Source organism: Mustela lutreola, chromosome 1 (genome assembly GCF_030435805.1).
Source record: "Mustela lutreola isolate mMusLut2 chromosome 1, mMusLut2.pri, whole genome shotgun sequence".
Lineage (NCBI taxonomy): Eukaryota > Metazoa > Chordata > Mammalia > Carnivora > Mustelidae > Mustela > Mustela lutreola.
This window is the reverse complement of record NC_081290.1, coordinates 107,836,375-107,858,994: the sequence shown is the minus strand read 5'-3', so window position 1 is coordinate 107,858,994 and position 22,620 is coordinate 107,836,375. Positions and strand designations below refer to the sequence as shown.

At 36.7% G+C, this 22,620-nt stretch overlaps 1 protein-coding gene across 5 annotated transcripts in view; it reads right to left on the bottom strand.

The window, feature by feature from the left end:
- The window catches only part of EMCN (endomucin), a 140,211-nt gene extending 130,453 nt beyond the window's left edge, over positions 1-9,758 (bottom strand). For 2 of the 5 annotated variants that reach the window (XR_009353030.1, XR_009353032.1), the window contains exon 1: positions 9,494-9,755. Coding sequence is in view for 2 of the 5 variants with exons in the window: in XM_059172238.1 (XP_059028221.1) it covers positions 9,494-9,563 (70 nt within the window). In the remaining 3 variants the exon portion in view is untranslated. Of the gene's footprint in view, positions 1-3,733; positions 3,827-9,493 lie in introns of all 5 variants that reach the window. The other 3 variants (XM_059172246.1, XM_059172238.1, XM_059172220.1) reach the window with 3 other exon arrangements.
- Positions 9,759-22,620: the final 12,862 nt, after the last annotated feature.

The following is a 22,620-nucleotide window of genomic DNA, read 5'->3' as shown; positions in this document are numbered from 1 at the left end:
ACTAGTAAATGGTATACACATTGTAGGTGCTTTCTGTCTTTATTTGGCAAAGTAAAAACTTGAGAACTCCCTGTCAACTGTTCAAAAGGCATTTGTTTATTTACCAATCAATGGAATTTTTAAAACTTAGGAATAACTGAATTATCTAATGCCTTTGCCTCTGGATAGGATTCGAATAAAGTTAATTACTCAACACAGTGAATGAAGACCTCAGAGTTAGAGTGGTAAAACTTTAAATCAATGCATCTTTACAATTGCATTTTCATAATTTTGCATTTTGGTAGGCATAAGGAATAGTTTTATCTGTTTCAGAATTATCCAATGAATGATACACAGAATTATGGGATACCATTTTTTTCTCATGAACAAGAGACAGGAATGACTCAACACCTGCATTCTGATACACCATTCCTATGTGATTTGAATAGTCCATATAAACCAAATTCAGGCATATTCTACTATTTAAACAGCAATAAGGTCAGTTTCATAAAACAAATCACATTGGTTCAGCCAACTGAGAGTATCCCAAAAGACACTCACAGCTTCTCCACTATACAGGCCAAGGACAAAAATTAATATTGTCCTCAAGTTACTGAAAACAAATCCAGGAATACCTTGCGTATTTCAACTCTGCTGACTTTTGAAGAAATACAGTTCTCCAAATTAAAGCAAGGGATAGTTAGTAAGCATCACTTATGTGTTCAAAGATAGGTCCTGGGGAAACGATATCAATTGGACATTTTCTTTGTTGCCAACAGATTTACATTCAGTTAGGCTGTAAACAGAATCTAATAACAGGTTTTTAAATGGTTTTAGCATTGTCATTTTTCTTTCTTCTACTTCGCAAATCTGTAGAGTTGTAAACTTTAATATAAAACTTGTACTCAACAAATGAGGCTGTTGAGAAAAGAAGGAAGAAAAGAAAAATAATAAGAAGCTTATGGATTCACATAATTTCATTATCTTAATCTCCAAAATGCAATAACTATCAATAAATCTTTACTTACTTAATTCTGTGCATTTAAAATAGTGGGTCTCATTTTTTAAAACTGTATTTGCAGGGAGAGTTAGTTGACGGACGTTTCACTGTTGAAGAGGGGAGTTCTCACAATGGCCATGAGCTGGCAAGTACAGGAGTGGCCTCTGAGCCCTAGGGACAGTGTCTAGGAGCTCAGTGTTTATGTCCTCACACTTGCCGAATGCCCTGGGAGGACGATTTCACAATTCATACCAAAGAAAACAATTTCTTTTCCCATTTTAGTTAAAAAATAAGCTCAATGTAAGATACAAATGGTTTCCTGTGTTTTGTGTGTGTTTTTTATAACTTAAGCATTATTTCAACACATGGTTCTTTGAATACATAGCAGCCATAGAGAAACATATAAAGGTATTATAGCCAAAAGAGCAAGAGTGGAAAGGCCATTATAGACCAAGCCAATAAGGAAAAGTTCTCAAATTTATGAAATGTCTTCCTACTTATCCCTTGATTCTGTGAGTTAAATGTTAGCTTGTGTATCAATAACTAATATTTAAATAGTAATTTATGACTTACAAAGCACTTAAAACAGGTTTTTGGATTTCCATGTAACTCTAATACTGTGTCAACAAATATCATTTGTCTCATATTTAGATAAAGAAATAGAGGCTAAGAAAGTACTTAATATCTTGATCAATTTCAGCACACTAAGAAGCTAGACCCAAACTTGTTTCTCACATTAAAATCAAGGTTCCTTCTACTAACATTCCACTTCTCAGATTAAGCAGTGCTCAGTGCTAGAAGACAGGTAATAACGTGTGAGAATGTTGACAATTCCCAGACTCCACAGTTAGAATCTGCATTAAAAATAAAAATAATTTTATTTATGAATTTCAGGGATTAGTGAGTTAAATAACCTACAAATCTGGAAAACACTGTATACAATCTGTATATAGCAAATGGTGCCTTATATAATGTGATTAAAATATCACTTGGCAATCACCTTTCTAGTATCTCATACCAATTCTTCCATGAAAAATATTCATGTGTTGGCTTTTCATTTTGTGAGAATTAACATAGTAGTTATTTAAATATTTGCTGATTTTGCATTAGAATCAGTTTGGAAATAAGTCAGTTTATCTAAGGAATGGGATATAATAATGTATAGGTCTCTGAGTTCCAAAACTCAGCAAACCTTCTAGAGTTCTCACATGCATGACACTATGTTGGGTGCTTTGTGTACATCTCTTCACGTGATCTCCCTAATACTCCTACGAGGTAGGCACTGCACTCATCCCACTTTACAGCTGAGAAAACTGAAGGCAAAGTAACTTGCCCACGTTCACAAAGACAGTAAAATCGGAGAGCTGGAATTTGAACCCAGACATTCCGGCTCCAAAAGAATTATAAATGTGACACTAAGTGATTAATTCACTAATAGTTATTTCCTCTGCTTGTTTTCTTCTCCTCCAAGTCCCATATCAGCTGCACTCACATTTATATTACAAAAAAAATTATATATATTTTTCAACTAACTTAGCAAGGGGTAGGTAGGCAAATACCTGCAACTCCTTTCAATGCATCTTCTACTAGTTAATTGAATCAAACGTCTGAAGAGGATCATTAACATTAAGCAGAAACTCATTTGTGGCACTTAGTTTGTGGTTTAAAGGTGTGGAAGATGTTAGGAGAGGCAGCAGTGGCTTCTGAATTACTCAAGTGCCAAGTTTCTCTCCTTCCTCTCTTCTATTCGAAAATCTCAACTTGCTACAGTTTCACCACATTGGAAGGCAGCAAGCTATAAGGAGGCTTTTGAAGAACAACATCCTCTGGTTTGATTTTAAGCCACATTGCTCTAGTATAATTTTATAGCCTCGCTTCCTAAAGTGGGAATCATAAAATCGGCCTTAAATGCTGTGATGGAAGGAATCTACATGAAGGGCCAGACACGATGAATGGTAGATGTCAGTAAATGTTGTGACGGTACTCACCTGGGTTCACTTGGACCCGATTCAAATGAGTCTGGGTTTTGACCCAGCTAATTTGGGTTCAAGCCAGAACATGACTGAGTAGACAGATGTCAAAAGCAGTTCATATTTCAGATGGGCAGCACACCAAGAATAAAATCAATGACTCCAACATTTTTGGCTATCAACCTCACAATTTAGTTCATTACTGACTCTATACAAATAAGCAAATGATTGCCTTAGGACAGGGTCTGCTTAGAACATGATTGAATGTATTCAATAAAAGGCTGATAAAACTTCTCATTTGTTCGTTTTTTAAATGAAGAGGAAGAAAGGTAGTGAATAATAATTAGAGTATCAGAGGGGTGCCTGGGTGGCTTAGTGGATTAAAGCCTCTGTCTTCAGCTCAGGTCATGATCTCAGGATCCTGGAATGGAGCATCGCATAGGGCTCTCTGCTCGGCAAGGAACCTGCTTCCCCCTCTCTCTCTGCCTGCCTCTCCGCCTACTTGTGATCTTGGTCTGTCAAATAAATAAATAAAATCTAAAAAAATAATAATAATAATTGGAGTACCAGAGAAATGGTGATCATCTATATCTTGGTATATATTGTCATTCAAACCAAAAGGTTCTCATTAAGAAAAATAATAAATTCTGGATTTCCTCAGAAAGCAGAGCCTGAGACAAAGGTTTGTGGGCAGACAGTCTATAAATGAGTGAAGTCAAGGAAAAGCTTAGAGGATTAAGGCGGTGAAATGGATCAGGAATAGAGGAGGAAAACATTCACTCACTGGCTCCATCCCCCCTCTTGGCATGACTGGTCTCATAGAGGGCTACTGCTCCTGCTCTTCCAGTTCAGACATACATCACTGCCATCAGGGGCTCTGCAAGTGACACATGCCTTGTTGTCAGAATAACAGCAGACAGGAAAGCAAAAGATACAAGTTCACATGAGGTTACACATGTGCATAACAGGTTGCCATAGCAATGGCTGGAGTAAGCACAGCCAGAGAGGGTACAGGAAAAGACACAACAGGTATCTAATACTTATACAAGGGCTGCTTCTATTTAGAGACTAGTTACGAATATCTCTGCTAATATTTCTAAAAGACACAAAACTTCTATTTAAGTTGAGAAAACGATTTTTCTTTTCTTTCTTAAAAATGATTTTTCTTATGGTTTTCCCAAATTCAGGACCCATATAGTGGCCTTTCTAGATGTAATTAACATCACTAATGTTTTTCACATGGATGCTGATGTGTCTGCAACAGCACAAAGAGGGTCTTGTTTGCTAACTGAAAGAGTTTCTTTTAACACCCAACAGGCATTATTATCCTACCCTGATAGAGCTATAATGACCCACAGGAATTCAGTAACAGGAAAGGAGGCACTTACTAACAGGAATTGAAAGTCCCTTAGAGTACATTCCTGCTTTGACATTCAGTGTTTAGAAATGTGCATCTCGAATTGTTCTCAAAGATGAAGAGGAAGTTGGAAAGAGATGACCAAAAAAAAAAAAAGGCATAGAAATTTCTTGAATTAGATAATTACTCACAAGTTAAAATTGTTAAAATTTGTTAAAGTTAAAAGCTTGAAATGTACCTTTATCAATGAAAATGAGAGAACGGGCAATGATCCAGTAAAATAAAAGCTTTCTGAAACCCTCAAATGTGCATCATTTTTTTTCCCTGAGTTACCTGAATAATTAAAATTAGCAAGATAAAATCACCAGAGAACTTTCTGGTGACAGCTGTTATGAGTCTTTTGAGAACAGGAATTCTAGAATGAAATTATATCTACTTTTAAGCAGAGACTATTAAAAAAATGAGTTGTGGAAAAAAATGAATGCTAAACGAATGGTTTGGGGACTAAACACTTTCCCATTGGATTTGTTTGCATATTGGTTCATTCTTCCCACAACAGATCACTTATTTTAGGTAAGATTTTCTGATAGTGATGAAGCTAAACAGAAGTAATAAGTAAAATGATCTGCTCTAGAGCAACTCATATGCGATCTAAAATAACACATCAATTAAGGATATGTGGTATTTATTTAACTTTCTTAAACTTCTTTTATGAACTTCGTTTTTTAAAAAAGCCATTTTGTATTTTTAAGAAGTTGGTTGAGCATAAATTTTCTCCTTGAATATTTCTTACTATAAGAAGATATTATGTAAATTATTTTATACACCAAAAGGAAAGGTAGAGCCTGTTCTTTTTACATATTCTTTCCCCCAAAAATCATAGTCAGAGCAGTTTGAATCTCCAGATTTTTTGTCGATTACTGTCACCTGGTACTAGATTGTCCATCTATACCTATCACCTTCTCCTCTGGCTAGACTTTGGGAATTGGCTTACCTTTGATAAGAAGCCCCTTTCTTTGTATTTGGTGCCCATTTTCATAGCCAGGGATCAAAGTAATCCACAACTTGTATCCATGTTCTATGCTATGTGTTATATGTGTCCATAATCTTTTCACAAGGACAAGGCAGTAAACTGGTAAGTGATTGTCATTGGAAGAAATTAAAAATGAAAGAAAATAAAGGCAATTGTATCATTAATCTAAGTGTTCATTCAGCTATGCCCTTATTATATGTTTAAAACTGTTACTGCACAGGAGTGCCTGGGTGGCTCAGTGTGTTAAACATCTGCCTTTGGCTCTAGTCATTGTCTCAGGGTCCTGGGATCAAGTCCCACATCTGGTCTCTGTTCAGCAGGGAGCCTGCTTCCCCCTTCTCCACTGCTTGCCTCTCCCCTTGCTTATGTTCTCTCTCTGTGTCAAATAGATAAATAAAATCTTTTAAAAAAAGAACTATTATTGGACAAACTACATATGGTAATATATATGGTCCCTACTTTCAAGGTGCTTATAGTCTGATAGAGGAAATAAGATATGCCTACACATAATTATGACAGAATTAAAAAACAAGTGCCATAAGGGAGTTAGAAATATGAGTAGTTGGTGAGAAATAAATTGTCTTTCTATGTTATTAATTCTACAAAAAGCAGGACTAAGAACTCCTGGGATTCAAGAGTAAAGAAAACTCACCCCCTCATCCAGCTACAGAGAGATTCCAACTACCCATGGATTTTAATTTACATTGTGCATTTCTATTTAAATATCTTACTGGGATTTCAAACTCAGCATGTCCAAAGTCAAATACATGAATTTTCTCCTTAAACTGTCTCTACCTCTCTTTCCCTCCCTCTCTTCCCAAACCATTTCCCTACTCCTAGTATTCAGATAATCCTTTCTGTACATCACAGTCACTTTCTCCCTCATTGTTGGTCAAGAATATGTCAAATCACTAACTATCTACTTCCTTTAGTGCTTCCCCAGATCCTTCTTTTTATTTTATTGATAGGCTTTCAAACTTAGAATAACATTTGCTCTATTTTCTTTTATCTTTTGTCTCTCTTGACTACAATAGTCTAATTTATATTCTGTTGACAGATTAATCTTCCCAATTTATATCCCTGATCATGTAGCTCTCACATTCAAACGTATTTAGAGGCTCTAAACTAAACAACTATTCAATTTTAACTATTTACTCTTAACTAGTCAATAGCTCTTATCCTGGTAGTCAGTATATATCTTGAGGCTCTATTTCCAACCTTATTTTCCAAAAGTTAACCTATGTCCAATCTTTGACCTTCTTACATGTGTACTTTAGAATATCCTCAGGTTTTCATGTTCCTACTCAAGAAATTTCATCAATTTAAAATCTGTTTTTCAAATTTCAAAGTTTATCACAATTTCCACTTTTATATGAAGCCTTTACTGATATCCCACACTGAAAACTAAGCTCTGGACCGTTCTTTATTTACCACTTAAGACTTACAATATAATCAAACTTATAATTACTTGATTCCTCCTCTCTCCCTCATTTCAAGGGTCATGGCCAAGTCCTACTGATCTCTATAAATCTATAGCATTTAGCATAATGTCTGTCTCACAATCTTTACGATCCATTTTTTCCCCATGAAACTGAATGTTCAATCCCTAACAAATGAATTTCTCCAAGCAATGATTCTTCAGATATCAATAAAATGATGTTTGTTCCTGTTTGCAAATGCCTAATACATTCTAATCTCTCCTAAATTAGTGTAAAATTCAAAAAACAAATGGTACTGGGAGAGTATATTGTTTTCTGGGCCTCCTTTCTCTTGGAATCCCTCTTCATTTAACTTCTCTTGGTCCTGACAGCCAAAGGCTCTTCCATCTAGGCCTATAAACCAGAGGGGTTTAAAAGCCACAGGAGGAGGGGCTGTTCAGTTTTAAATACAATTCAGAAAACCTTGGGAAAGAATGACAATTCTTTTTCAGGAACCTTCCCTGCATATTTCAACAGAAGAGCTTTCCAAATTGGAGATGGTAAAATATTATACCACCAACCAAGTAATAGAAGGTCACTGGCTGGCATGTAAAAAGATTCACTTGATTTTCACAAAAAGCACAAAAGACTACATTGTATGTATTTAAATCTGTGACTGACAAAAATGTCAGAAGGAAAAAGAAAAGTAGTCTATTTCTCTAAAATATCATTATTTAGGAATAAATTGCTATGCAAAGAAGCATGGATATTCTTGACAACTTGTGAATTTAAGGCCAAGAAATTGCCTCCCTCCTCATCCCTAATAATCAACCCTGCTGAGGAAATATGGTAAGCATTCTAAGTTTGGGCAAGGTACAAAGCTTTAAAATCAATGTGTTTCCGGTATAGGGGGTTAAGGAAAGAACTTAATAAATCAGCTTAGGAAATGCTTCATTTCCTGTGCCCTGTCTGGGAAGGGAAACATAAAACCGGCAGAGCCAGGTGTGACAAAGCATACACCTGGATGGAAAATCTCTTCCAGCTCCTTCCAAGCACCACTCAGATGGTCAGTTTACGCTCTTGTGCTAGAACTTCCTTTTCTAAGACAAATAGCGTAGTTTTTGCAGACATGCTCTTTAAGTTAACAAATAGGGTTGTTGGCAAACGTTAAGGAGATAGTCATGATGTAATTATTATCTCTGCTCAAAAGAGAAATTATCCTACTTGCGCTAACTGTTCCTTAGAAAGAAGACACTATTAACAGGCTGGGCTCATTACCAGTGAGGTAGAAGAGCTGGAGTGGTAAGCAGCCTAAGCCAGACTTCCAAATTTATATTGACCTGACACCTGTTTGTGAGCAGAGTTTTTCATGGCATCAGGATTTCCCTTGCATACTGAAGAGTTATTTACACGCTTATGCACTGATTTCTGTGGCCCTTCATACTCTTTATTTTAAAAAATCAGAGGCTTGGTAACTCTTCTAAGTTAGAATTTCCGGTCTTTAGACCTGTGGCAACTTAACTCTGGAAATGCCAAGATGCATGATAAGCAATCATACATGATTTTGAAATGTTTGGGAATGTATCCTAAATTTGTATATGTATTTTGGGAAATTAATGACAAAGATTGTTGAAAGGCTGTGTCTAATTTTTCCTACACTATTATTCTAAATTAGAATTTTTGTAGGAAGCAAACTTTTGAAAAGAGCACACGTAAAATGAAATTGAACTGAATGTTTTCCAGGGCCCCTCAGAATCAAGATTTCCCAACTGTGTTCTTTTATGATAGATGATACTTTGGTTTTCACACTTGCCAAATCTGTCTTGTATTAGAATTACATATTTGTTTTTCCCCAATAGTACATTTACCACTGTTAGTAAGGACAATCATTGGTAAGGACATCATTGGTAATCTTAATCATTTATGTATTCTTTGCACTGGTAAGTACTAATAAATATTCATCAAATTTAATTGCTTACAGAGAATCTCTCAGAAGGGGCTACAGTAATATGTAATAATTTCTTGCAAGTGGTCATTAATATAGTCAGAGCTTATAGTGGTTCATATATATCTTTATTAACAAATTTCTGAAATTGTGGTCCATCTACAAATTTCTGAAATGTTGTGCAAAATGTTGTGTGTATATGTGTAGGTATGCACTTATTTCCGGATGAAATGTTATTAACTTTAATCAAATGACTCTCCTCTTAACCCGTCCTACCCCCTCGAGATATTAATATTCACTTCCCCAGGCAGCTTGATCCAACCTCACCATTTATCAGAACCAAAAGATAGTTGGGACAAATATAGGCCAACATCTGCAATGCAGTATTTCTGATTACAGCCTTTCACCCATACGTGACAATCTTGTTATTTCTAGGCTTAACGCCTGAGAGGAACATTTCTGAGAAACAGTACATTTGTAACCAGCATTTTACCCCCAGATTTTTATTCTTCAAAAATGCTGTCATGCATTCTCAGTACCTTTATGGTGCCATCAAATAAATACACAGCAAGGCCACTGCACCAGCAAGCATTTCCTTCCCATGCAAACAAATATCCTCTCTGTGGAGCCTTCTCCACGCACTCCAGATCAATCAATACCCATGCACCCGACACAGCAAAGGAATTGCTGCATCCAAGTTTCAGGGGAAGGTCCCTGAAGGTCAACTGAGGCTGAGTCCCCTCCCAGTGAATTCTGATCCACCCTGTCAGTGGAATAAGAGAAAACGGTACCTGTGTTGTTGTTACTGCTACAAAGACTGGGCAGAAGAAGACAAAGGATGGTCACTTGAATGAGTTTCATGGTGCTCGTGGATAGTCTTGTGGATCGTCTCAGTGGCGCTTTTCTCCAGAGTCAGACAGGGACAACTCCCTTCCAGCCTGGCAGGGCCTTATTAGCAAATGGAAAAGGTGCGCGGAGTGTGAGCAGCCACTGCCCATTCCCACTTATTTCGGGGGCTCTGATAAAGAACGGGAGGAAATACACACACTCCCTTTGGGAGTTCAGCAGAGAGGAGATTTATTGTTTCAGTGCCTTACAGGAACTTTTTTTTTCTCTTCCTTTGGCAGCCACTTGTGTTTTTGTTACTCCATTATTTTGTTCTTCTTCAACAAAAAGGTCAGGGCGGGTTCTGAACAGAAACAGATCTTTCTTGAGAATGGATCATACAGCTTTCTAACTTTTGTTTTGAAAGTGTGTTTCAGAGTGGTTATAAAAAGAGCCTTATTAACCAGAGACTCGCTTTGGATAAAGAGGCTTTAATCACCCAAGGGTTAAAGTTTAGAGCAAAATGCACAAGGAATCAACTTTTCTTCCTTCTCTCCAACTTGGAAGCCAGAAGAGCAAAGACCACCTTCTGGAGATCAGTGCCAAACCATATTAAATAGGTCCTGCTTTGCTCTCCAGTAAGCAAGAAGACTTCTTAGGGATGTCCAGGGAGGTTTTTCAGGCTATAGAATTAAACAACAATCTGACCATTCACTGCTCATTCCTGGCTTTTATTGGTGGAATTCGATGAAGTATAAAGAAAAATTAGTTACACAAGAATCACTTGCTTTTGGAAACTGGCATTGGGTGTTTGCGTTGCCCCAGCTGTTGCAGGGACAGTAGGCAGCCAGACTGGCCCTGCCCAGACCGCCCTGGGCGACACCCCTCAGAGCCACAGCAGCCTTGAACTGTATCCTGGGAGCATCTGGGCTTTATCTCAGTTGATCTTATGCTTCCATTAGCACGATGTATCCTAAGGTATGAGAAAAGCTCAGGAAAGTTTATTTTGGGAAGAGTGGGCTGGGAATGCTCAAAAATTTCTCCATATAAATTAATAATTGCTTCTTCACTTTACACCATTTCCACTTAGGGACGTTTTCATAGGATGCTCTAATTGCAAATAGCGTGGAAAACTCCCCCACCCTTACCCTCCACATTTCACTGCTGCACTATGCTGAGGAGAACTCATTAAAAAAGTGGTTAGAGCAAGTTAACTGATCAGAATATTCCAAACCCTAGCTTGTTTCTTCCTAAACTATACCAAGTCTCAGAAGAAGCTCCAAGTTTATATTTTGTGCATAAGCAAGACTGGATTTTACCCTCTCTTCTAATTAATTTTCTAAAACAGACTGCCTTTGGACTTGTTACTTTATTTGGCATATCCTGGATAGTATAAAGATAGTAATGTATGTGAATAGTTGTCACATGTGCTTACCAGAAATAAACTGAGGTGTGGCCATGAATTCACAGTGGAGCACTCACATTGCCTCACTTCCTGCTCCTTGCTCTGCGGTAACTGTGGAGTTCTCAGAACACAGAGTCACCACTAATATTGACCATGCTTGTTGCTATGCTGGTTCCAAGAGCATTTTGACTTCTCAACCCTAACTGCTAGGCATTTCCATGAAAAAGACTAGATACCTATTTCAAGAATGCTTGATAATAGAATATGATGTCTATTTAAAAGACAGGACCTGTAAATTTAAAAAAAAAAAACCCACAAAAGCCTAAAATTAAAACATAAACTAAGAAAATTCATTTTTAACAGTATGGAAGTTCCTCAAAAAGTTAAAAATACAACCACTTTATGTTGCAGCAATTGCACTATTATGAATTTACCCAAAAGATACAAAAATACTGATGTGAAGGGATACATGCATCCCAGTGTTTATAGCAGTATTATCTACAATAGCCATATTATAGAAAGAGCCCAAATGTCCACCAACTGATGAATGAGTAAAGAAGATGTGGTATATATAAGTATAAGGAATATTACTCAGCCATAATAAAGAATGAACTCTTGCCATTTGCATTGACATGGATGAAGCTAGAGAATATAATGCTAACCAAAATAAATCAATCAGAGAAAGACAAATACCATGTGATTTCGCTCATATGTGGAATTTAAGAAACACAACAAATAATCATAGGGGGGAAAAAGAATGGCAAAAACCACAAGAAAAATTCTTAACTATGGGGAACAAACTGATGGTTACCAGAGGGGAGTTAGGTGAGGGAATGGGTTAAATAAGTGAGGATTTAAGGAGGGCACTTGCTATAATGAGCACTGGGTATGTTAAGTGTTGAATCACTGAACTGTACACCTGAAACTAATATTACACTGTATGTTAATGAACTGGATTTAAATAAAAACCAAAAAACAGAAAGAGAAGAAAATCATTTTTTTTTTTAATAGAGAGTTTGAGAGAGAAAGAGAGCAAGAAAGCATGCATGAGCCAGGGGAGAGGCAGAGGTAGAAAGAGAGAATTAAACAGACTCTCTGTTGAACTTAGAGCCAGACTTGGGGCTCAATCTCACAACCCTGAGATCATGACCTGAGCTGAAATCAAGAGTTGAATGCTCAACCAACTGAACCACCCAGGTACCTAAAGAAATAATTTTTAAATGGCTTAGGCAAGAAAAAAAAAAAAAAAAAAAAAGGAAAAATAAGAGTGATATGGTGGGTCAGTTTTGTTAACAGATCAGAAAGTATTTTTAAAGTAAAATAATTCATTAAAATGATGGTGATTGCCAGAAGAAATAGATCATTTGCATAAAATAGGAAGTATATGTATATTTGTACATACATTTAATACTTAGATATATCTGCAGCTATGTGTATGTGTGAGAGATATTAAATACAGGCAAATTGAACAACTAGTACATGTGATGAGCAGGATGTATTACTTAATAAGCGGTTTTTGACAAGTTGTTAATCATTAAAATAAATACATTTAGGTCCCTATTTTGCTTCAAATACCAAAATAAAATTTTTTTATGTTAAAAAATTAAATGTGACCAACAAAAGCAAGATTCTAGAAGAAAACATGGGTGATTATTTGCATATAGCTGGGTTGGTGAGGACATTTTATGTATAACACCAAACAGAAGATTTGATCTGTTCCTTTTAGGTCAGGAACACGACAGAGATGCCCACTCTCACCACTGTTGTTGAGCATGGTACTACAAGTGCTAGCCTCAGTGATCAGATAACAAAAAGAAATAAAAAGCATTCAAATTTGCAAGGCAGAAGTCAAATTCTCACTCTTCACAGATGATGTGATACTTTATGTGAAAAATCCAAACACTCCACCCCAAAATAGCTAGAACTCATACAGCAATTCAGCAGTGTGGCAGGGTACAAAATCAAGGGACAGAAATCAGTTGCATTTCTATATACTAACAATGGGAATGAAGAAAGAGAATTTAAGGAGTTAATCCCATTTACAATTGCACCAAAACCCATAAGATACCTAGGAATAAACCTAACCAAAAGGTATAGGATCTGTACTCTAAGAACTACAAAACACTTATGAAAGAAATTGAAGAAGACACAGAGATGGGAAAACATTCCATGCTCATGGGTTGGAAGAAGAAACATTGTTAAAATGTCTATGCTGCCCAGAACAATCTGCACGTTCAATGCAATCCCTATCAAAATACCATCAACATTTTTCACAGACCTGGAACAAACATGGAACAAGAAAAGATGCTGAATAGCCAGAGGAATGTTGAAAAAGAAAATCAAAGCTGAGGACATCACAATACCTGACTTCAAGCTATATTACAAAGCTGTGATAATCAAAACAGCATGGTACTGGTGCAAAAATAAACACACAGATCAATGGAACAGAATAGAGAGCCCAGAAATGGGCTCTCAACTGTCTGGTCAACTAATCTTCAACAAATCAGGAGAGAATATCAATGGAAATAAGTCAGTCTCTTCAATAAATGGTGCTTGGAAAATTGGACAACCACATGCAGAAGAATGAAACTGGAACACTGTCTTATACCATACCCAAAGATAGACTCAAAACAGATGAAAGACCTCAATGTGAGACAGGAATCCATCAAAATCTCAGAGGAACACATAGACAGCAACCTTTTCAACCAGCCTCAGCAACTTCTTACTAGACACGTCTCAAAGGAAAGGGAAACAAAAACAAAAATGAACTATTGGGACTTCATCAAGATAAAAAGCTTCTGCACAGCAAAGGAAACAGTCAACAAAACTAAAAGGCAACCTGTGGAATGGGAGAAAATATTTGCAAATGACATATCAGATAAAGGGCTGGTATCCAAGATCTATAAAGAACTTATCAAACTCAACACCCAAAAAACGAATAAGCCAGTCAAGAAATGGACAAAAGACATGAATAGACACTTCTCCAAAGTAGACATATAAATGGCCAACAGACACATGAAAAAATTCTCCACATCACTTGCCACCAGGGAAATACAAATCAAAACCACAATGTGATACCTCCTTACACCAGTTAGAATGGCTAAAATTAACAAGACAGGGAATGACAAATGTTGGTGAGGATGTAGAGAAAGAGGAACCCTCCTACACTGTTGGTGGAAATTCAAGCTGGTACAGCCACTCTAGAAAACTGTATGGATATCCCTCAAGAAGTTAAAAATAGAGATACCCTAGGGCCCAGGAATTGCACTACAGGGTCTTTACCCCAAGGATATAGATGTAGTGAAAAGGATGGGCACCTGCATCCCAATGTTCATAACACCAATGTCCACAATAGCTAAACTGTGGAAGGAGCTGAGATGTTTGTAGGGGAAGGAAGCGAAATAGAATCGGAAGAAATCAGAGAGGGAGAAAATCCATGAGAGACTCTTGACTCTGGGAAACAAATTGAAGGTTGTGGAAAGAGAGGTGTGTTTGGGGTGGGGTAACTGGGTGATGAACATTAAGGAGGATATGATGTGATAAGCACTCACTGTTAAATGCAACTAATGAATCACTGAACACTCAGTAAAAACTAATGATGTTAGCTAATTGAATTAAAAAAAAAAAAAAAACTAAAATATTTTTGGCACAAGAATACACCCTAAGATGAAAAGGCAAATGAAAACCTTGTAAAAAAAATGCAAAATAAAAATTTGATATCCTTAATATGTAAAGATTTCTTGCTAATCAACAATAAACCAATGACTCTATAACTGAAAGACAGACAAAAGAACATCACAAAAAAAGAAATAGAAGGTTTCACAGAAAACCTCCACAGAAGGTTTTTTTTTTCTTTTCAAAACAAATATTTAATATCTTAACTTTACCAGGAAAGAAATTTAAATAATAGGTACTTATTTTTGTTGTAGACTTGATCATTTCACAAAGGTGACTAAACAAACAAACAAACAAAAAACCAGTTCTGTGAAATTCAAAGAAAAGCACTGGAAATCTTCAGCTCTCCACTTTAATGGCCAAAGATACCATACAGACCTGTGCGATGTCATCATATTCATATGTTTTCCTTAAGAATGTGTCTGTGAGTCTTAAGCCGGAGACACTATGCAGTCCCTGTACTGAAGACAGCAGAGTAAGGGCAAGGCAGAGAGAAGAACTGCGATGCAGCTTTCCAAGCTGTCTTCCTGAAGTGTCACACCAGTGCATAGAATTTGTATTGCACATTTCCAAAAGCAGATCCATTGTCCTTTCACTGTAGTTTGTTCATATGCCATATGCCATACTCAAATGGGAAAAAAAACGTATTCATGTCATTAGAAGTCAAAAAAATGGATATTCAGGAATTGAGATAATACTTTTTGTCTGTCAAATATAATTGGTTATATTTTCTGGCAATATCCAATTTTGATGAATGCTCAAATAAAGTTACTGTTTTATTCTTGGGGTATGAACTTTCTGGTTTATTGCATATGAGAGAAAGAAAATGTCAGCAGTGGCTTATCTCTTGATAGTGAATTATGGATAGTTTTATATTTGTGTTTTTAAAAGATTTTCTAGAAGAAATGTATATATTTCTATCTTTAAACAAATAAACAAAGCCCTTATTTTACTTGATACTTTTAAAAATTCAATTTAATTTTGAGGCAATATTTATATAAAAATTTTGTATTCCAATATACTGGAATGCTTGAATATTTTTTAAGATTTTTATTTATTTATTGAGAGAGAGAGATCTTTTGATAGGGGAGGAGGGAGAAGCCCTCAGAGTGCCCACTGAGCAGAGAGCCCGATGCAGGTCTTGATGCCAGGACTCTGAGATCATGACTCGAGCAGACACTTAATCTGACTGAGCCACCCAGATGTCCCTGAAATGCTTGAATTTTTAGAAAGTGTGTGATTTAAGAGAACTTTAATGAAAGAAAACAGGTGAAGAGAGCTAAACCACCCTAGCCTGAGAGATAAAAAGATGTTTTTGTTATTTTTACACAATATGTCTTCTGTATTCCTTGTCTAATCTGAAAGATAAGCTCTTGTGAAGTTCTGCAAGAGCCATCTCAGAATTCTTTCCAAAAACACATTAAGGCTGGTCGCTGCCATCTTTGACACTGAAGAAATTGTATAATGAAGCCTCCAACACTGATGAGTTTATGTTAACTTCTATGGTGCTAAGAAAATTTCAACTGGCACCATTATTACACCCTCAAATTAAACTTCCTCCCAATACTTGCCTTCTTTTTCTCTGCCAGCTTGTCACTGAATAAAATCATCTAAAATGGAAGGAATGTCAAAAAACGATCTCATAAACTGGCAAAGAACATGAGTCCTGGGTTCAAATTCTGACTCCCTCCCTTAATCATGTGTCTTGAGTGAGTTACTTGACCTTTATCTGCTCTGGATTTACAAGGGGAAAAATGGGGATAATCACTATGGCAACTATGAACGTTGTTCAGAGAATTAGGTGACAATTCAGAAAGTCTTCTAAAAGTATATATTGAAACAAATAACCTTAAACTTCTAGAATATTCAGGCTAAAAGAAATTATCTTAGTTCAGTGATATATATTCAGGTTGTTAGCATTTTACACAAACCATCTCATTCTAGAATGATTAACCAGTTTCCTAAGAAATGGTGTAAATCCCAAAATACTGTTGAGATCAGATTAAATAGATTTCTAACTCCTATTTTCAGAGATTCATTCCATGTTCCACTTTAAGGTACTTTAAATATCAAGTACTTTTTTCAATTGAGGATGAAACTAATAGCTTACTTTTATTACTTGCCTATCTGAAATGGGAATCATGGAATCTTCTGAAGGTATTGAGATCAGAGCTGAAGACAGAGAGATATTTAGGACCCATGATACTGGAGATATTAAGTCCCCATCCTACACAGCCAAATGGACAATAAGCATCAGTAATGGACAGGCCTTGTCATTTGGCCTAACTTATGCCAGTAAAATATTTTCCTTAATTACTGTGTTTCTTTTAAAGTCAACTTCCAGTGGCTCCAAACCAGTATGTTTCATATTGTTCAAGTGAAAGAGGATAAGACAAACTTATTCTTGAAGTTTCGAAAGATTTTCTCTCACATTCGCCAATGGGTCATCACAATTTTACTACTCGACCTATAAAGACAGTCCTCTTACCTCAAACTAACTTCTTAATTTGATAGTGATCTATCTCTCTGGATCTTTCTTGAACTCAGAACCCTGAGATGGAACTGAGCTGAGATCAAGAGTCAGATGCTTACCTGACTGAGCCACCCAGGGGCCCAGATAGGAATCAGTCTCTTAAGGTTTTTGATACATAAAGACATGAATAAAAGCAAATAGTTCAGAGGTAAGATATATAAAAAGTTACTTTAAAATAGACTCAAAATGGATGAAGGACCTCAATGTGCGAAAGGAATCCATCAAAATCCTTGAGGAGAACACAGGCAGCAACCTCTTCGACCTCAGCCGCAGCAGCATCTTCCTAGGAACAACGCCAAAGGCAAGGGAAGCAAGGGCAAAAATGAACTATTGGGATTTCATCAAGATCAAGCTTTTGCACAGCAAAGGAAACAGTTAACAAAATCAAAAGACAACTGACAGAATGGGAGAAGATATTTGCAAACGACATATCAGATAAAGGACTAGTGTCCAGAATCTATAAAGAACTTAGCAAACTCAACACCCAAAAAACAAATAATCCAATCAAGAAATGGGCAGAGGACATGAACAGACATTTCTGCAAAGAAGACATCCAGATGGCCAACAGACACATGAAAAAGTGCTCCATATCACTCGGCATCAGGGAAATACAAATCAAAACCACAATGCGATATCACCTCACACCAGTCAGAATGGCGAAAATCAATAAGTCAGGAAATGACAGATGCTGGTGAGGATGCGGAGAAAGGGGAACCCTCCTACACTGTTGGTGGGATTGCTAGCTGGTGCAGCCACTCTGGAAAACAGCATGGATGTTCCTCAAAATGTTGAAAATAGAACTGCCCTATGACCCAGCAATTGCACTATTGGGTATTTACCCTAAAGATACAAACGTAGTGATCCAAAGGGGCATGTGCACCCGAATGTTTATAGCAGCAATGTCCACAATAGCCAAACTATGGAAAGAACCTAGATGTCCATCAACAGATGAATGGATCAAGAAGATGTGGTATATATACACAATGGAATACTATGCAGCCATCAAAAGAAATGAAATCTTGCCATTTGCGACAACATGGATGGAACTAGAGAGTATCATGCTTAGCAAAATAAGTCAAGCAGAGAAAGACAACTATCATATGATCTCCCTGATATGAGGAAGTGGTGATGCAACATGGGGGATTAAGTGGGTAGGAGAAGAATAAATGAAACAAGATGGGATTGGGAGGGAGACAAACCATAAGTGACTCTTAATCTCACAAAACAAACTGAGGGTTGCTGGGGGGAGGGGGTTTGGGAGAAGGGGGTGGGATTATGGACACTGGGGAGGGTATGTGCTTTGGTGAGTGCTGTGAAGTGTGTAAACCTGGTGATTCACAGACCTGTACCCCTGGGGATAAAAATATATGTTTATAAAAAATAAAAAATTTAAAAAAAAGCCATAAGGAAATTAAAAAAAAGATATATAAAAAGTTACTTTAATACAGATATTTACATAACATTGTCATTTGTCAGGAATCCCCTTGACAAATGACAAGTGAGCCTGCATGTCAACAGTTGAAATGATTGGAACCCATTACTCTTTGAGGCAGCCCATTATTTCATTCAACCACTCTTCTTGTGGAAAAGTTTAACTGCCTTTTCTTCATCCTTATCTTCATTCCAGAATGCATCCTTAAGCATTCTGGACATCACTTTCATAAATTGTTTTTTTAATATACAAAATTGAGTTGAAGAGTATTTGTTCCATTAATTATAGAGATCATATTAGTAAGAAAATGAGATTTTTCTAAGAACTTCTTGGGAATAAAATGGAATGTAATGTATTTTATTATATCTACAAAGCATAGGTATGATGATTTCCATAACGTTCTGGAACATGTAAATGAACTCAGAAATAAACAGGCAAGTATAAAGTTCTTTAATAGTTTACTTAACTTTCCATTTAGCTCAGTTGTTGCCATATATCACATGACCAGGATTTCTGCTCAGATGTGTCATTTTTGGTGTGCCAGAAATAATAGTGTCTTAGAGAAATATTATTTTCTAATGTCAAAAGACACTCTTAGTGTGCTGTATATACCAGGGATTTTTCACAGGTATGTTCATACAAAAGTATGACATGTAAGTGAATCGCATCTAAGTTAACTTCACTTTTCACTTGATAAATGACCCATCTAGTTTTGCTAATTAACCTATATAGGCTTTACTTCTTTTTATTCATTCATTTTAGTTTTTGTTCTTAGTTTTCCAAATCCTTTTTTGCACTGTTCATCTCGGTGGCCAGTTAGAAATACTTAAAAGAATTTTTCACAGGACCAGATCTGAACCAGTTTAAAAGCATGATGAAGTGATTTATTTACTTCTCCTTTCTAAACTTCCAGACAGGGGTGCCTCAGTGCCTCAGATGGTTAAGCATCTGCCTTTGGCTCAGGTCATGATCCCAGGGTCCTGGGATTGAGCCTTGCGTTGGGGTCCCTGCTCTCTCTCCCTCTACTGTTCCCCCCGTTTATGCTCTCTCACTCTCTCTGTCCAATAAATAGAAAAAAAAGAAGTCTTCATAAATAAGTAAAAATAAAAAATAAACTTCCAGACAAATGGGGAATAAAGTTAATTATCTAAAAACTGTGGGCTCCCCATCTTTCTTTTTCCAAATAAAGAAAGCCAACTGTAGGAACAGCTTTTGAGTATTCATAGAAACCTATAAACTTAAAGTTAGAATGGAGTCTCTGTGTTGGCTCATTCCTCTTAATAAACCACTTTATACACATAACTCAGCTAAAGAGTTACCTTACAGGTGCCTCTGTGGCTCAGTTGGTTAGGCAACTGCCTTCAGCTCAGGTCATGATCTCAGAGTCGTGGGATTGAGTCCTGCATCAGGCTCCCAGCTCTGCAGGGAGTCTGCTTCTCCCTCTGACCTTCTTTCTCATGTTCTCTCTCTCTCTCTCCCCTCTCACAAATAAATAAATAAAGTCTTAAAAAAAAAAAAAAGTTACCTTACTCACTCTTTATATTTCATTCCTAATCTTCTTTGGTCATTCCCTTCCAGGATTCTGACTTTTAACCTAATACATGTTCCTCAGAAGAGACTACCAGAGGTGTTCTAGTTTGGTTTTTCTCCTGGATGTTGTATTTCAGTTCAATATTCTGCTAACCTGTGGAGAGATTTCCCAGATTACAATGTTCTATATCATCCTATTTGGATTATTGTCAAGGATGAGATCTGTAGCCAAGACTTTAACTGCTTACTGAGTGCCCAACTTTTTGTATTAGGTAGGTTCTTGTGGCTGGTTCCGGCCAGAGGATATATGGCAGAGTAACATGTATTACTTCTCTGCATAAAAGAGAAAGTATGAATCTTCTATGCCTTATATTTCTCTTCCATGGAAAACTTTGAGACCATGGATTCCTATGGTGCCAGTTTGGATCTCTGAGTGACTGTATGGAGCAGAACCCTCCACCTCCAAACCATAGATCTGCTCTGAATTTGTTTCAGCAACACACAAACATTTATTGTATTAAGCCACTGAGACTTCAAGTTTATTTGGTTACCAAAGCCTATTGTGTTCCGTGAAAAATCCTATTTACGTTCTCTTGGAAATCTTGATGTGAAAGAATTAAGATCAAATTGGTTGTACTTTGAAGACATCATCAACCTCCCATACTAGATAGCAAACTCTTCAATGGCAAAGTATTTTTCTTGGTCATCTATCCCCATAGGTTAGCAGAGTTCCTAATACAAAATATTTAAATTTTATGTCAACTATGTTGACCCCTCAGCTCTGATCTTAAACCTTTAGGAAGGTCTTATACTGAATCCTAGTTTCTTTCCTCCATTTATCTGCTCCATTTTTCCTGCAACAATAAAATGCAATGGAAGTTTTATTGCTCCAGTTGAAGGCTCATTATTAGTTCAGGAGGTGAGTGGGAAAAAAGGAGGTCCAGACAGTTTTTTAGAGATTCTGTAGGTTTCCTCATTTTGCTGAGAGAAGTTAGTATATCAGGAAGACTTTGGCTTTGGGGGTAAATAACATTAGATCAACCATTTTCTAAAGCCCTTTAATCTTTAATGGAGAAAAATGGAGAAAAAATAATTTTCTTGAGGAGCTGTTAAAATAATGCATGCTGTCATATATGTAAATTACCTGTAGCAGTTGATACTCCTCCCATTCTAGTGCTGTAATATGGCACTAAAATGGAAGTAAATTTTTCTTTGAGTCTTATTTTACTCGTCTATAAAATGACTGTGACAGTTCTTGTTTCTGAAACTATCAAGTGGATAGCTTTGTTTCAAAAATCAAAGATAATTTAAATAAAACTGAAATTCTAATACTCTTTAGTTTCTATATAAAAATAAGATACTCTCTTTTCAGTTTCTGAAAATTAAGAATATGTTTCATAAGTAATGCAAATAGTTTTAGGAACAGGGTGTTAATAATTAAGAACATGGCCATTATTAAATGTGTTGCCTTGCCAGAATGCAAACAATTTTAGCAAAATGCAAATGGTCTTTGCACCAAACTTCTCAAAATAAATCATTTCCATTTCATCACCAAATAGAATTGTTTAAAAATGTTTTCAACTTCACTAAACTATCATTGACTTAGTGTTTTCTCATCCTGTACAACTAAACATAAAAATATCTTGGATTAACAACAAAGCTGGGACCGAATTCAACCCATCCTTCCAAATCCAGACTTTGGTCAGAGGAAATGACATAGTCATGGCTTTCACAAGCAGCTGATTGCTGCATCACAGCACATTTCCAACCATAGAATTCAAATTTCCTGCTTTAGGAGGTTTTAGATTCTGATATCCAGGACTGGCTTAACCCTAGAGCACAGGCAGTTGTGTGCACAGTTATCCATGAGTTTTTATATCAAAGTTACTCTATGGAACTTTCTAAAAACATATGTGTTTAAGGGGTACCTGGGTAACACAGTCAGTTAAGCATCTGACTCTTGGTTTCAGTTCAGGTCACAACCTCAGGGTTCTGGGATCAAGCCCAGGATTGGGCTTCATGCATTCAGAGCAGGGTCTGCTTGAGTTTCTCTTTCCCTCTGCTTCTGCCTCTCTCACTCATGCTCTCTCTCTTTAAAAAAATTAAAAATTAAAAAAAAAAAAACCATATATGTTTAAGCCTGACCCATAAAATTTCTATTTAAGAAGTCCAGGGTACGGGGCACCTGGGTGGCTCAGTGGGTTACGCCGCTGCCTTCGGCTCAGGTCATGATCTCAGGGTCCTGGGATCGAGTCCCGCATCGGACTCTCTGCTCAGCAGGGAGCCTGCTTCCCTCTCTCTCTCTCTGCCTGCCTCTCTGTCTCCTGGGATCTCTCTCTGTCAAATAAATAAATAAAATCTTTAAAAAAAAAAAAAAAAAAAAAGAAGTCCAGGGTAGGAGCCAAGCACACATATGAGAAAAAATACATATACTGGTGATTCTGGTGGTTACCCTCAGTTATTAACTACTAATTTATAATATTATTTTAAAAGATTTTTTTTTTTTAATGTGTGTTTG